A 16,581-nucleotide genomic window follows, 5' to 3' on the forward strand; every position below is an offset into this window, starting at 1 on the left:
TAAATTATTTTAGCTAAACAAATCATCAACAAATAGTAGTGAGATATGAACATTATTTAATGAGTAATGAACTAATATAAATTAAAAATATACCATATTTTTACTCAATGATAAAGTTTTAATGAAGAAATGAATAAATAAAAACTTTTTTAACAAGGTTTTTTATGCAAAATAACAAAATATTTATATAGTTTATTGAATTTTGTAATTTTTTAATTCAATATCATATTTGATAATAAGTGTATAAAGAAGTTAGCTGATACATTTTTTTTCTCAAAAAATAAGACAATTACAAAAACATTAAAGCAAATCAAAATTATATTTATTGTTCAAATTTAATAAAAAAATATATTAAAATGTAATTTATTTCAAAATAAGTAATATATATTCTTTTAGAGGAAAATTGGATTTTTACCTTAAATTAAAATTTTTTCTATAAATTCCATGTCAAAAATTGTGTCCTTAAATAAAATTATGTCATTACACAATATTAATTAATAAAAATATTATAAATCAAAACAAAGAAAATTCAAGTCTTACGAAATTGTTTTATAAATTAAAAATAGTATTCTTAGAGTGAAATAAAAAATACAATTTTAGCATTTTTTATAATATTATAATGTATTCAATTTTAGCTTGATGAATTTATAACTACTAAATTACATGTAAAAATGGTCTAAGGTTTTTTATTTATAAACCTTTGCTCCATAATTATAAAATTAAACTATTTATTTTAATATTGGAATCTTATTCCAATTTACTCTAGTATTGCTGTTAATCACATTCCTTTTTAGTGAAACTTGCAATGATAATTCAATTATATGAATAAGTTAATGTTTTGTAAAAAATTCCATTTATTTTTAGTCTATGAGTACCATTTATCCTAAGAAAACAAATTATTGTTCATAATTTAAATAACTGATGTCCAAATATGTTAAATAAAGAATGATTCATTTTTATTAAAACAACATTCATAAAAATAAAACTAAAATTATTTTGGTTTTTTTTATGTTCGGACCTTGTAGTTTATACAATTTTGTTTGACAAAAGAGCAGCAAAGTAGTTTCCAAGTCAAAAACATATCTAGTCCATCTGAAATAAGTAAACATTTTAAAAATTGAGAAAAAAGTTACTTAATGATATAATTTTTACTCTCAGCTAACTCTTGTATACCCTAACATTAATTTCTATGATAATATTGAATTATACTAAATTTTTATCTTTAAGATAAATTTAAATGAATAAGAAAAATTAATCAAATCAAGTACAAGTTTTTCATTTTTAATCATTTTGGCAAATGCTACTTTTAAAAAAAAGTTAAGTACAGTAAATAGCAATGTGGGACGTATTTCATTTTTTAATCATATAATATATTAAATAAAGTATCATTTAGTTTAGTTTTAAATAATTTAGATGGTTCATTGCTATGATTTTTATGTTGATAGGTAATAATTCATACACATTACATTTTTAGATCATTTTTCTTTTTTTTAACTTAAAAGAAAGTAAAATCGTATAAATTTAAAGAACAAAAGAGTTTTGAAACATTATCAAAAATTGATAAAGAAAAAAATTTGAAATGATGATTTTGCCTTTTTTAGTACTTTTATTAGTGATAGTATTTTAAAAATATATATGTTGAAATTTAGAAAATAGTTTCACTGTGTGACCTATTAAGGATCATTCCCAATTTTTTACTAAATAATGATTATTATATAAAAATTTACTTTTAATACTTTTAAGAATTATAGTAAATATCAAGTTTATTATAAGAAAAACCTATTTCTAAACATACAGTTGGATGGAAATTTTCGAAAATTAAATGGGAACCTATTATTATTTTTTGAATATTAAATGATAAATGGATTAAATAAAATTTTGACTGATCTATAAAAATATTAGTATTATTAATTATAACTTTACTATGTATAGTTTCATCTAAATATTTTTTTTTAATCTTTTGACAAACCATTGATTAAAATCAGTGTGATTTTGTAGTGACACAAATATGCTAGAGTATAACAATAAGTTATGAGAAAGTTATAATCATTAAAATTAAAATAAAGGTAATAATTAAAAACTTACCTGTCAAATTTAGTTATTTATTAGCGGCCATTTTACTAAAATTTCTATTGTACTTCTTATCTATAAATTGAGAGTATGTTTGACAACTTATGCGAGTATGCTAAAAATTCAGTTGTGCATAATCATCTTATTCTAAAATATTTTAACATTATTATTTATAATATAACNAGTTGTGCATAATCATCTTATTCTAAAATATTTTAACATTATTATTTATAATATAACTATGTACAGAGTTAAAATAATGCTCTAATAATTATACAATATAAATAATTTCAACAATTTTTCATTTTACTTATTTTATTGTATTTATTTACATAAATAAAATTTTTTGTTACTTGAATCATTTGAATATCAAGATTTTACAACTTTTTTTATAAAAGTAATATAAACCATTCTATAATGAGTTTTATATAAATATTTTATGAAATACAAATATAAAAATACTTATTCTGAGTATATTAGTAGGTACTTATTCATATATGGGAAACATTTAAAACTTGTTGGAGTACAATGATAAGGCATATTACTTTAGAAATTCTGTATCATTAGTTTTCTAAATTAATTTTTTATTTTTATGTAGAATTTTAAAACATTAATTTACTAAAATGTGAAGATTGAGAAAAGAAATTATTGAAAACAAATCTGTCAATGTCAAGTTATTTGTCCTTTAAAATCATAATTGAACATTAAAAAACAAAAAAGTACTCAAGAAATCATTGGTTTCAGAGAAAATGGGCTAATGTTAATATAGTAAACTTTTCAGCAGTGTATTTTAAAAATTCGAAGATACACTCATGTAAAATGGAATTTTTTTATTTAAAATTTATTTTATACTTTCATTATAGAATTTTATACGTTTGCTGAATTTTTTAATTTGACTGGATATTTTTTTTTGTTTAATTTTTTGAAAGATTTTAAATAATATTAAAATATAATTCTAATATATACAATAACTAAAAATTATCACATAAACAAAATAAGTTAATATGTTAATTAATTTAGTTATACATTTTATTTCAATTAACTTCGAAATTGATGTATAATATTTTTTAATGAAGCACATCATTTAAACAAAAAAATTGGTTCTAGATAAATTTTTCTATAATTTTTTATGGTATTGTTTTCGACTTGTACTTTTTATACGTGATACAAGTAAAAGTATTAAGTATTCTACAAGATGTTATATTATAGTAAATTTGATGTTCAAATCTATTTCAGGACATATTATGATATTTATTTTAAATTCATTCGTATATTCCATAAAATTCAGCCCTAATCCTCTAACATTTCAGTAAAATTTACCCGACTACATTTATAATATAAATGCAATTTAAATCTTAATACTTAGTTCACTTAAATTCTATAAAAAAAAAACTAACTTTTTAATATATATTTAAATATTAAATAAATAATTGTTACAAAAATAACTTTTCAATTTTTACAATCATAATATTTTACATAGTCGCTTTTATTGATAAGTATATATTACTATTTTTAAGTTAAAATAGATAAATATCATAATAAAACCTTTATATTTCTCAGATGAGGTTATTTGAATAAAATATTTGGCATCTTTCGTTTTACTTTATGTTTTTTCACCCGAGTAAATATTATTAAATAATGGATAAGTAGTTCAGTATACACACAGATTTGTGTTTTATCGTTATTTTTATTTATTCATAATAAATAATTTAAGCTAATGATATACAAAGTAAGTACTTTATACATATTTTAAAATAATTGTTCTAGAACTTTAATCTCGGATGTCATATTTTGTATAAATATGAATATTTAATTTTACTATCATATTTCTTATTATATTTATAATTAAACTAAAGAAAAAATTAATAAAAAACGGTAATTTTTAATTAATTAATAATCAACTTAATTTTTAACAGATGAGATAGATTTCAATTCGGTATAATGAATTCATATTAATAAATATATTCTAAGTTTAAAATCGAAACAAAAAGTTGAGAATTATGTTTAAAAAAAATTATATTTTATTTTTGATCTATTAAAAAACTTAAGCAATAATAGTTGTTTGATTAGGTTTTATAATGAATATTGTTTACCAAACTTATATTAAAAATTAAAAATCATAAATTAATAATAAATACATTTTATTAAACTGACTTGTTTATTAAATTTAATTCATCAAAGAAAACTTACCAAATGGAACATTATCGAACTAAATAGAAATTATTCAAACAGTATAGATTTATATATTCAATAATAATAATAATTATATATCATGATATTAATAGGATTACTAAGAAAATGGTGACTAAGATTTAAATAATTAATAGATTAAACAAATTTAAATCTGTATTTTACAAATTAAAATTTTATAATAAATACATAAATAATATAAATAAATAAAAATAAATAATGAACATATTTTCACGAGTTCTACATATTTTGTACCTAGGAAAAAAATGTAATTTTTTAATAAATTATTTTAAGTTTTATCACATTTGCCAAAATTATAATTTTTTTATAGTATGCGTAAATATAAACTAAATTTTCGAATGAATCATTTACTGTTAACAAAATATATATTATAAATATTGAGCAAATCAAGTTAGATTGAAATCTCCACGATTTATTATGGCAAAAAAATTACATCTTACTCGGCTTGCCGAGTTTGACTGTAAATTTAATCGCAGTAGAAAGTTCGAAAATTCATATAATTAAAGATGGGAGTACAAAATTTTACAGTACTATTGCGTAATTATTCTCTAATTGACCAGACAAAATGTTTGCTACTGTCAAAACAACTAATAATAAAATATGTTTGAATAATTTATCATATATTTTCAATAGTAAGTAAAAAAAAGTAATAGTTAATACTCGCGTAACGTGAAAATAGTAATGAAATTTACTATTATGCGTACTCGAATAAATGGATGGCGATAATTTCATCTATATTATGGCTTTTAGGAATTTTGTTGTAAGTAAAAATAAATAGATATAAAAGGTGGGGTCACGACACAAATAAATATTTAAAAAAAGTATAATATTATTCTTTGGGTTGTCGAAGGACCTTGATTATATTAAAGTGTCCAAGTGATTCGACACTAGAAAGGGAGGACTTATTAGACTTTGAGTATTATGCTGTTTGCCTTTGTCCATTGTAAGCCATAAATTGAGCTTGATCCTGAGCTTGAGTTGGATTGTTTCTAGTAACACGTCTGACGAATCTATTGACATCGTCACTCGATCTCTGACCGGTTATAGTTGGCTCAGTCACAGCAATGCTTCTTCCCCAAACGCCGCCACCCCAACCGTGATGATCTTCGTATTCGGAATGTTCTGGTGGCTCATAGTGATGTTGATGGTGAGCGTTTTCGTAGTAGACAACTTTGTCGTGATGTTGATGTTTGCTTTTTTTGATATCGTACCAAATCTTGAATGTGTTGGATAAGGCGTAGATCATGGCCACAATCAAGAACTTGCTCATCAAGATAGATTGGATCATCATGATAATCATCTTAATTTTTTGTTTGAACAAGAAGATTCCAAACAATATTTTAAGAACGAATTTTTTTATTTCTTTTTGTATCTTCTTCTTTTTGTGTCCTCTTCCTAAAAACCAATAGTATTTTTATAAATTACAGAACACAAACGAAACATTTTTATTTACATAGGTCAAATATTATAACGATTGTATGGCTGGACACGTGGTCAACATGTAAACATATTGTCGAAGAATGAAATATAAATTATTTATAAAATCCCTGGAGACATTTACAAAAATATTCAAATACTGTAGGTCGTTGATCGGCAAAACAGTGGCGGATACGTGACCTATATTACCGAATTAATTTATCTCGATCTACCTGTCCGGTTACCGACCGGTTTCCGTATGGTATACATGTCTTCTTCTGTTGGACAAGAACTAGTTGACCTACATGAGGCTCATACATGCGTTTATGGAAATGATATCGTACCCTTGACAATGACTGACTAATATCGGATTCCCCAAAGAAGTAAAACGGGTATCCGTGACGACGCGTACACGTAGAGTATAAGAATAATGATATTAATCTAAGTAAACTAGACCTTATCCTTATAAATATTGTTCTATGTAAAATTATGCAGTTGAATTACTGTCAGTGTTTATTAATTAAACGTGTTTCGGTTCAGCGACAAAGTTTAAAAAAATTTAATCGTATTATCAAAATAATTTACATGTATTCAAACAAGTTTTGCAAATATTTATTTTAATGATCCGGTGATTTTTGACGATTTTATAATTTTACGAATTTTGATATTTTTATTATTTTCTAAATCCGGTTATGCTTTAAAATGTGTATTAAAAAAGAGCTTTCGTATCAAGCGAACTATCTATTATCCGCGACGGCTAAATATCATAGTATTAGCGTTTGTCACAAACACATACATCTTTTTAATAATAATAATTTATATTTCAAAAATAAAATACTTATTATATGCTCAAATAAGAATAGGACACTGGTACGTATAAGGTGATCCGTATCCGTTTCTAACATATAATTTTCAAAAATATTAGATAAAGGGTAATTTTATTTCTTCAGAAGTTATTAGTTTCCCAACTACTTTATTCATAATAAAAAATATAGTTCCATCATCCCCTTTTCCCCCTTAAAATTGTATCAGCTTGAGGAAAGCGTTAAGAGTTAATGAGGAGTAGCTTCTTTTCTTAAAATAATTATGTCACATTGTCATCTTTTACGCTTATTATTATTGTGTAGATTATATAATTAAAATAAAGACAAAAAAAAATAATAAACTAAGGAAATGACAGGTGGATAACAACTTTTGAACCCGTATTTTGGAAGTTATTTACACTTAAAATAAAGAATGGATGTGAAGAGGTATATTTATTTCATTCTATAAACATTTCTGAAACACTCTTCTTCTCCCGCCATAATAAATAAGTACTTATATATTTTGAAATAATGGTTTAGAAGTTTTTATCGACCAGTTATTTTCTAGATAATTTTCTTGTTTTTAAACTAGTTAAACGTGTATATTTACATTAAAAATAACGAAAATTGATAAAATTTTAAGGGAATATTATTATATTTTAATGTGCTAATTAGAGCGGGTAAGATTCTAATACCTTCTAAAAAGAAAAAAATATATTTTATAGGATTTTTTTTAAGATAATGCATGAGATATAGTTGGAGGATCATTTGTATAGATAGTATAAAAACATTCTGAGTATTTCAAACGCCTTATAATGTTATTTAAAAATCTGTCTAAAGAGATTTTAACTCTCAATACTTAATCATTACTTTTCTTTTAATTCCTATAACAGTAATGTTTGTTAGCGCAAAACATGTTTCATTAATGACTAAATGATGATACTTTAGATGAGTAAAAAACAGTAATTATTTTTTGGAGAGTTACATTGCACATGCTTACTCTGACTAGATAAATATTCGCTTTTATTTTAATTTTGTTATACCTAATTTACGCTCTGATAATTAATGTTAATGGCAAAATTGCTAACATACTGAGTATAAACAAGAGCACGTTTTTGAGCTTTGAAATTCAATAGGTTGACCACAACTCGATAAAATCGGTTAAACCCGACAATTAAATCTAACTCGCGTAAATTTCATCAAGCAATATTAAACATAAAAATTCACACGTTCCAATATCCTTATAAAATAAAATATTAACTTTAACAGTAAAGAACAAGTGCAGTACCGTTTTTTTTTATTTTTTTTGAATGATGATTAAGCGCACCGTTAAATTATTTTCAATTCCCGTTCACACAGCACTCTTAGAAACACGAGAACGATTAATTTCATAGTTACGGTATCTAAGTGGTCCTATCGACAAATATAAGCGTCCGTATATAGTTATTTTTAGTATGTTTCGATATATTTTCATCAAGTTCAAGAACGACTTTCGCCCGGATTTCCAATGGACATAAACAGTATATGAGATATATCCGGTTGTTATTATTGCAGTGTACACATTATCTCCTAAACAAGTAATTTTACCGGTTTGGAGTAAAAACAGCCTACGCAGTTTTATTAACGGTGTAATACTTTCGCGGTAGTGGTTCTGAAGAAGAAAAAAGTCTATAGGACCTAAGTAGTTCTATTTAAAATAGTGTCTCTATGCAAGTTCCACAAAGAAAACTCGAGCTTCTAATGAAATGAATTTCCCTGGTCAATGCTAAATGAGAATACCCCAAAAATATTTTTCCAGACAGGATTTCAACGTCGATGTTCTCGACACCCACTGAACTATTTGATGTTTATAAAATCGCGTAAAGGTCGTTAAAATTTCAAAATTTAAGTGTCATCTTCGAGATGAGACTCGACGCAATGAGAAACACATTTCAATAAATTTATAATTAATTTTTATGTCAGACACGGTATAGTACTTTGTTTACGAACGTATTATGTCTGAATGCGTTTTTGAAACGGCTCTTTTATTGTCCATATCATTCGGTGAAAGTGGCGAATCTTCTCTTTTGTAGGCGTCAATTATGGTTTTAACGATTATTACAAAAATAAACCTCTAATTCGTGTTTGTCTATTTTTGTGTTATCAATAGTAACGCAACGAGTGCGCGATTTCACTGTCGAAAAATTCTAAAGTGTTTTCTAGTAATCGTATGACTGTATTTTTTAATTGGACATTTAATTGATATAAAATAAATGTTTAAAAAATACGATATATACTGATCTTACTCAACAAAAAATGTTTTCATTTTTTTGGTACTCTCGAATTATTAGACACCTTACAAAACATTACTTACGCTTAAGGTTACATGATATTGTTTCGTGGATCAATATAGTTATCTAAGTGCATTGTAAACTATACGAATGAATTACAGGATATAATGGACTTTAACAAAAAACAAAAATTAAACTAGTAGCATTTTAAACATAATTAAATTTCATTATTTAAATTTTATAATTTTCTTTTTTGGATTTTTCTTTTACAGACTTTAACATTATTTTATTTTACAAATGAAATTATAAATTTTAATTTAAACTAAACTTATGAAATTCCTATAAACAAATCTACATCACGTTTAAATTTTTGAACTTTTGAAATTATAAAACACCCTGAGCTACTCGGTTAAACATTTAAATTAAAATTGAAAAATAATAGTGGATTATTATAGGATTTAAACGTAAATTTTTAAATCAAGAGGATTTAAATTATAAATTTTGTAAATATTTTCTTATCAAACTGGAAATAACAACTATGATGTAAACTATTCAATTTCGTGGTACAAAATGTTTAAGAGATATTCGTGTCTAGAAATGGGTCGACTTTATAGATTTTAGATACAATCGTGTTTATGATAGGCAGAGAATAATGCGCAATTGTAAAAGTATTTGTTCTGCACATTAGTCAACTAATGACAACTGTTATTTTCATTGATGAGCTAAGAAACACGATCCCCAATAACGTGGTTTCGATTTTCGAATCGGAAAAACAAATTAAAATACACCTCGTGGCTATTATATTGCATTGTATCGAACATGTACTCATTCTCAAACGTATTTGTACATCAAATAAGTTTGTGTTTTAGAATGGTCGAAATAAAACTGAAAGCATTCAATTAGGCGTTCTCTTTTTTATTACAAAATTTCTGTTGACTTTATCACTAAAGAATCGTTTACAAAATAGTAGTTATTAGTGAAAGAAACTATATTGATAATTATAATAGTGGTCAATACAAAAAAAGTATACTAAAAAGTCAATACTAATACTACTCATTAATAACGAAAACAATTGTAGTATAAAAAGATTCTTTAGCAATACATAAAAATATAAAAAAAAATTCTTATGTTGTGTACATTATAATTGACAAATACTATTCTGATATAGCGTTTAGACGAAAGTCTAAACATTCTTTCATTTGAACATAATCATATCACAAAATGACCAATTTGTTCTCTAATTAATTCACGTACAAATTGGTCACTACTAAAGTACACGTGTCTATATGGAAATGTAAATGAGAGATAGATGAAAATACGGACAGCGAGTTCAGACAATCAATATGACTCTTCATAAAATAGAAGAAAATTAAACCATCCAAGTTGACCAATGAAATACAATTTTTCATTAACTATTATCAAGTTATATCAGTTAAAAAAACTACGTACCTTCATCGACTCCGTTGATGGCATCTAAGGCATCTCCGGTGGATGGTGATTGTTCCTCGTCTTCACCGGGGAAAATTCGTGCTATTCCGTAAGTGATAAGGTCACCAATTTGTTGGACAATATCACCCACTCCGGCAACATCTTCGGGTGTTGTGTCTGGATCGCTACGCGCCATACGTACCGTAGTATCGCGCCAAGCGTTCACTGTACGCTCCATGCGAGTTTCCAAACAACTAGCTACTGTATTCGGTGCTTTAAAACACTCTAAAACATTTTGCCAAGTGACTTCTCCATCGCTTGCCGGAGAATTGAATGATTGCGGTTCCGTGGCTATGGCCACCACGACAGCGGTCGTCAGTATTAACGCCGAGTACTTAAAAACCATCGTAAATATGGTGATATGTCTTAACGTACACTGAAACCGCGAATAAAATGTACAACTAATAAAAAAAAAATAATCAAACAAACACAACCGAATGCCGAACCAAGCGATGTGCGGTCGTCGGATGGTAAACCTAAGTAATGATGGTTCACGAGAACGGTCCGATGACTTTATAGACGCCACTGCCGCCGATTGGCAACCCGGTCCAGCTACGGTGGCGGCAGACGTGACCAGTTTCTAGCGGAAGTAGCGCACGGGAGAGTGTGTATAGTAGTTGCAAGGATGGCGCGCATTATCGCTGTTATAATTTTGTTAAACGTGCAAATTCTGCAATGAACTCAGCCCCTTGTGATAACTAAGAATGGGATTCGCTCATATTTCTATCAGAAGAAAAAATTTAGTTAAAAGTTACATTTTATGAGATCAATTTTTTCACATTGTAACTTAATTGGGAAGTTGAGCACGTTTTTTGTTTCTCACATCAAAATCTGTGTTAAATTTCAGACTTTGGGTTGAGAGAGGATGTCAGCCTTTTTTTCATAGTTCTAATTCTGTATTTATTTATGAATAATGTAAACTATTAGTGAATGGCTTATGAGTAATACATGGTTTTTTTAGACGATATTAATAAAACTACAAGTTTATTGCAAAAATATTTGTCCACAACACAACTAACATTATTGAATGGGCCTTGGATTGTTTTAAAAGTGTAATACTAATAATAATAAATATTCATTCTTAGCTGAATTTCACAAAATAGACATTTGTCATTTAAGGTAAAATTAGGATTTATATCTGAAAATGACTATGTTTTAATACGCATAATATGAAGTTAACTTGCTTGTTATAATAATTGTTTTCATATAATAAGCGTGGCCTGTAAAAAAGAACGCGTTCATCTACAAAAAAAGATTGCATCCGTATACCCTCCTACGTCTATACACACACTACAATAATCACAAGAAACTAAGTTTTGTATACATAATTTATTCATATCAGAATTAACACAAGAGTAGTTGAGTTATTTCTATTCGACATTGTTAAAATAAAATTATCTCAGATATCAACAAATATTATTTCAAGTAAATTATTTCCCACTTTAATGAAGCTACTTATGATTGTTATTATAAACAGATAAAAAAATCAAATATGACATCAATCATATCACGAGATCTATAAATGTTTTTGAAACATTAGTAAGTTGTGGGTGGAAAAAAGAAATTGTGATTTCATATTTAGTTTAAAATACAAAATAAAAAAAAATATATATCAAAAAAAGAAAGTTTATTTTTTATGACATTCTAAGAACCAAAGTATTGATTTCAAGTACTCATAAAAATAATAATAATCAGTAATAAAAATTTTGTTAGTTTTTTTTTTTACTTTTATAAATTATTCGAAACTTAAGACAGATTGGGTTTGACATAAAGTACGACACACTATGTATTTTTTACAAAATTGTATTTCCAAAATAGAAGTTTAAAAAGCAAATTACTATTATACAATAGTATTACTAATAAAAACATTAAATTACTTTTTAGTTCAAAAGTGAACTTATAAGTATTATTATAATATTTCAAATTGTTTTATTTTTAAAACAATAATGTGTGCTACTTTGGCCTTTTCTTAACATTATATTGAGAAAGAATTTAAATACTTATTATAATTCAATACACCCTTTAATAGTGTTATTTAAAAAACCAGTCGTTAACCGAGAGCATTTAAAACCTGAAATTCATCATATACCTGATTTCTATATGAATAAAATAAAACAAAACATTTTGTTATAACAAGATTCATATTTCCAAAAAGGTATTTTTATAATTTATGTTTACAATAATAAAAAGTATGAAACTTATTAATTAAATATTAAAATTGTCATCCAAGCAATTTCAATAATGTAACTTCTGTAAATCGTAGAATGTTTAAAACGTAACGTTGTTATTCAAACAACAGTGTGTTATATCCTAAATTTTTATGTATTCATCACAGCAATTTTTAAAATAAGGAACAACTTATTAGTTAATCATCGTTGACACGTATTTAAAAATATTAAAATCAAACATCTACAATAAACAATAAAAATTTTGTCTTCAATATAGTTAATTTTATCTTAGTTATAATTCAAAGAAGTTAGCTGACTATACAATCAGTAATAATTTGATGGGAGGGAAAATATCAATCATACCCTTAAACGATAATTAACGTCATTTTTTGAAAATATTATGTGTTTTTTTCTCATTAAAGTATTTTAAAAGTCAACATTCACTCTAAGTACCTTAAAAATTAACTCTAGGTTAACCTCTGTACAGTGTGATTCTATACAGGCCACTCGATTACTCTTAAAATAATAATTATGTTAAAAAGATAATTTTTGGTATTTTATAGTTTCAAGTATTCTTTGATTTATCTAATACTAATTACTTTTGAAATTAGTTCTTTATACCTTATAAGAATGTCAAATAAATTTTTTTTAATGATATCATATATATTTCACTACAAAATAATAATAAAAAATAAAGCTTATTAAATAAAAAGTAGAAAAATTCAAGTTGAGAAAATCTAATAAAGAAAATGACTGGTTCATAACAACTTTTAATCTATTATTTCGGAAGTAATTACAATTTTAAATTATAGTCTGGAGGTGAGACGTGGGCATGACAATTTTTGTCATTATACATTTCTGAATTACATCTCTCCTCCTGTCAAGGTATAAAAATGTTAGTAACTTTCGAAGTACTGATTCAAAAGTTGTTATCAACCAGTTATTTCCTTTATCAGATCATTTTATATTTTATTAAATATTTAAATATGTATGTTTCTATTAAAAAAATTTAAAAAAAATTATTAAAAAAGTTGACATCCCTATAACTTATAAGGAATGATACTAAAATGTAACTAATAGCCGACTAATCAAGGATTACATGTAATAAAAAGAAATTAAACATTTTATTTCAATGTTATATTTATTTTGAGAGTAATTAAGTGATTTATGATAAAAAGGTTACCTAGTATATATAATTCAATAATTTTGTTAATTTTTATCACTATTATTTTAAAAGTTAAATGTATATTATTAAAACTCGTTTTTTGTAGAAATATTTGAAAATGTAAAATGTTATAATGAAGAAAACATTTTAGTATATTCAATAGAGAGTGGATGATTTTAATTATGTTTTGTTTTTTTAGTAGAAGAAATGTGACTGAGTTTAGATACTTAAGTTAAATTTAAGTAAATTAGAGTATAGTCAATATATAATTAAATTAAGTATCTTATATATATATATATATACAATTTATTAAAAAAAAATTGTGAATAACTAACATGATGACAAATAACGAAGACTGTGGTAAACAAAGAGAGTTGTTTTAGGTTGTAAGTGACTTAAACGGCCGTAATACTATAAAAATTGTCATAATAAAATGTTTAAAGAAAATAAGGCTATTATATAAAATGTTATGCTAATATAAAACCATAAATTATTATTAGTGTCTCATAAAATAAATATTCTGGACAATTTTATAGTGCTCTGTAAAATTATAACTATTTACCAGAAAGAAATATGCTACTGGTACTACAAATACAAATATTTTTAAATAGTTTTTATAACTTTATGAGTAATGGAAAACATTTTCAAAAATTAAAAAGTGATACATTATCACAAATCACATAATTAATAGAAAATAATAAAATATTCAGAGTTTATTTTTTGATTTTTTTTAGCATGATTTTTTAAATTTATTAACATTAAAGTATATTTATATTCACTCTTTATATCTTTTAAGTGTGTCTACTTTGTTATTTTAAATCACAATATACACATTTAATTGGCTCATTAAATAGACAATGAAGTAATTAAAAAAAAGACTGGTTTATAACAACTTTTGGAAGTTATGAACGTATTATAGTGAAGGTTGGAGGTGAGATATAGATATTTTTTTTTCATTACTAGTCATTTATCGGTTGCACTTTTGTTTTCGCATTAGTATAAAAATGTATCCCGGAAACAATAAAAAATGTTTATAACTGCATTTGACAAACATTTTATAATAAAATACAAATAAATTTACATAAATATCTTTTTTTCCAATTAGTGCAATTATATGAAATTAGTAAAAGTTTCATTCAACAGATTAATTTAACATACATTAATGATATTTACCTAATTTCGGTTTTTAAGACATTCTTGCTATTTTTTACACAGTTAAAATTAAGTACTTTCCATGATCAATAATGATAATTTAGCTGCATATATAATGATTAATTTTCTTACAGATGTATAATTTAATCGAATGCTTTAATATTGGCGAGAAATTACTTTCCCTATTCAATCACATGGGAAAGAAAATAATAATATTACAAATATGAATTTCTTATATTTAAGTTATAAACATAATATACTATGAAATTACATGCGCACGCCGAATAAATAGTATTGTTAGTCAATTGTTCTTAAATGAAAATAACACAATTTTTTATTAGGAGTAATTACAAATTACTTTTTCATTTTTCACTATTCAATCAGTTTATTATCAACTCTATCCTTTAAAAGTATTTAGTATTCAAGTGCTGATACACAAGACATTTTTGGGAAGTCATTTTAGTAATACTATTTAAGCTCTCCTTAAATAGAATTAGATGCTTAATTACTTATTGTCTAGTATAAAGTTTAGTACACTGTTATGACTATAAAACCGACAGGTTTATAAAAATTACGATTTTTATAAAGGTAGTTCTAGAAAATAATATTTAAATTTTAAGTGAATATTAATATTAATTGATTCAACATTTTTCGTTTGGAATGTAAAACTTTTAAACCAATAAACAGAATAATTCTTTTAACACAAGATACTCAATTTCTCTTAAAAAAATTATTTATTTTGTTAATTGTTTTCTAAATTTGTTAATTACATATGTATATCTGTTTATTTATTATAAAATACTTTTTTAGTTCATCCCTTATATTTTATAACTTCATTTTTAACAGATAATGATGTAATTGACAAAATGACTAGTTGATAGCAATTTTTAGACCAGAAGTTTGTTAATAATTTAAAGTAAAGACTCATGACGAGGAGTAAGTGCTGCTGTATTTATCACTAGTCATTTATTGACCGTACTCTTCGTCTTGTCTTGGTATAAAAATGAGAATAACATAAGGTACTGGTCCAAAAATCCTAATCCACTAGTCATTTTCTTATTAAGTAATTACCTATTTTATAAGCTAGTTAAATATCTATGTATTTATTTAAAAATATAAAGTCTCAGAATTTATTTGACATTATAATAATTTTTATATTGAATTATACGTAAAAAATGTTTATTTTATAATATGTGTAATTTTGGTAGGACTAAGGTCCTCTATGTTTCTCGTCCAGTTAGTACCTTTGATTTTTATTGATAAATTTTAATAATATAAGTATTATAAAAGTTGTTTATGATAAAAAAGAATAGGTTATGTTTAGGAGAAAAACATATGAAATATTGTTAACAAACAACTTCTAATAAAAAATTATATTTTGTAAAATCATCTTAAATTTTAAATTATGTTCTATGAAATTAATTTTATATTCAGCTATATTAAGTCAAAAAAACTTTTTTAAACAAGCTAAAAATTATTGGCTTTTACCAAGTTTTCCAGTGAAGCGGATATTTTTAATTGACTGTTATTTATTTCAACAAAATTTATTTAATTCATTTTTTAACATTTCCTAAACACCACATTATATTGTTTACATCCAAAAGAAATAGTTGTTACTCGAGTAGTTACTTTAAAACCTTTTTTTTTTTTAGTATAATACCTCAAAAATTAAATTCAAAATGTTAGATTAGGAAAATTGTAACAATTTCATTAACACATTCTTCCGTAAAAGTTTTAATTGAAATAAATGTTTTAATCAGGTAATTTGTTACTATTCATTTGCCACAAACTGATATTTTTACAGTTAGTAGATTATGTATATATCATTGAATATAAAA

General features: G+C 24.6%; 1 protein-coding gene across 1 annotated transcript; it reads right to left on the reverse strand.

Annotated features, from left to right (window-relative positions):
- Positions 1-930: 930 nt before the first annotated feature.
- LOC126898983 (uncharacterized) lies at positions 931-10,751 on the reverse strand. The gene is made up of 4 exons (XM_050673429.1): positions 10,220-10,751; positions 2,424-5,676; positions 2,086-2,217; positions 931-1,092 (listed from the first exon to the last, which is right to left on the reverse strand). Exons 1-2 carry the CDS (start codon positions 10,602-10,604, stop codon positions 5,201-5,203), a joined length of 861 nt encoding a protein of 286 aa, XP_050529386.1. The 5' UTR covers positions 10,605-10,751; the 3' UTR covers positions 931-1,092; positions 2,086-2,217; positions 2,424-5,200.
- Between the last annotated feature and the right edge of the window lie 5,830 nt (positions 10,752-16,581).

This window comes from Daktulosphaira vitifoliae, unplaced genomic scaffold, assembly GCF_025091365.1.
Source record: "Daktulosphaira vitifoliae isolate Bord-2020 unplaced genomic scaffold, ASM2509136v1 Scaffold_2, whole genome shotgun sequence".
NCBI classification, from domain to species: Eukaryota; Metazoa; Arthropoda; class Insecta; order Hemiptera; family Phylloxeridae; genus Daktulosphaira; species Daktulosphaira vitifoliae.

Excerpts from the sequence above, each read along its gene's own strand:
- LOC126898983 (XM_050673429.1), bottom strand. The coding sequence starts at position 10,604 with ATGGTTTTTAAGTACTCGGCGTTAATACTGACGACCGCTGTCGTGGTG. Across the intron at positions 5,677-10,219 it reads CATCAACGGAGTCGATGAAG|GAAGAGGACACAAAAAGAAG; the intron begins GTACGTAGTTTT and ends ATTGGTTTTTAG.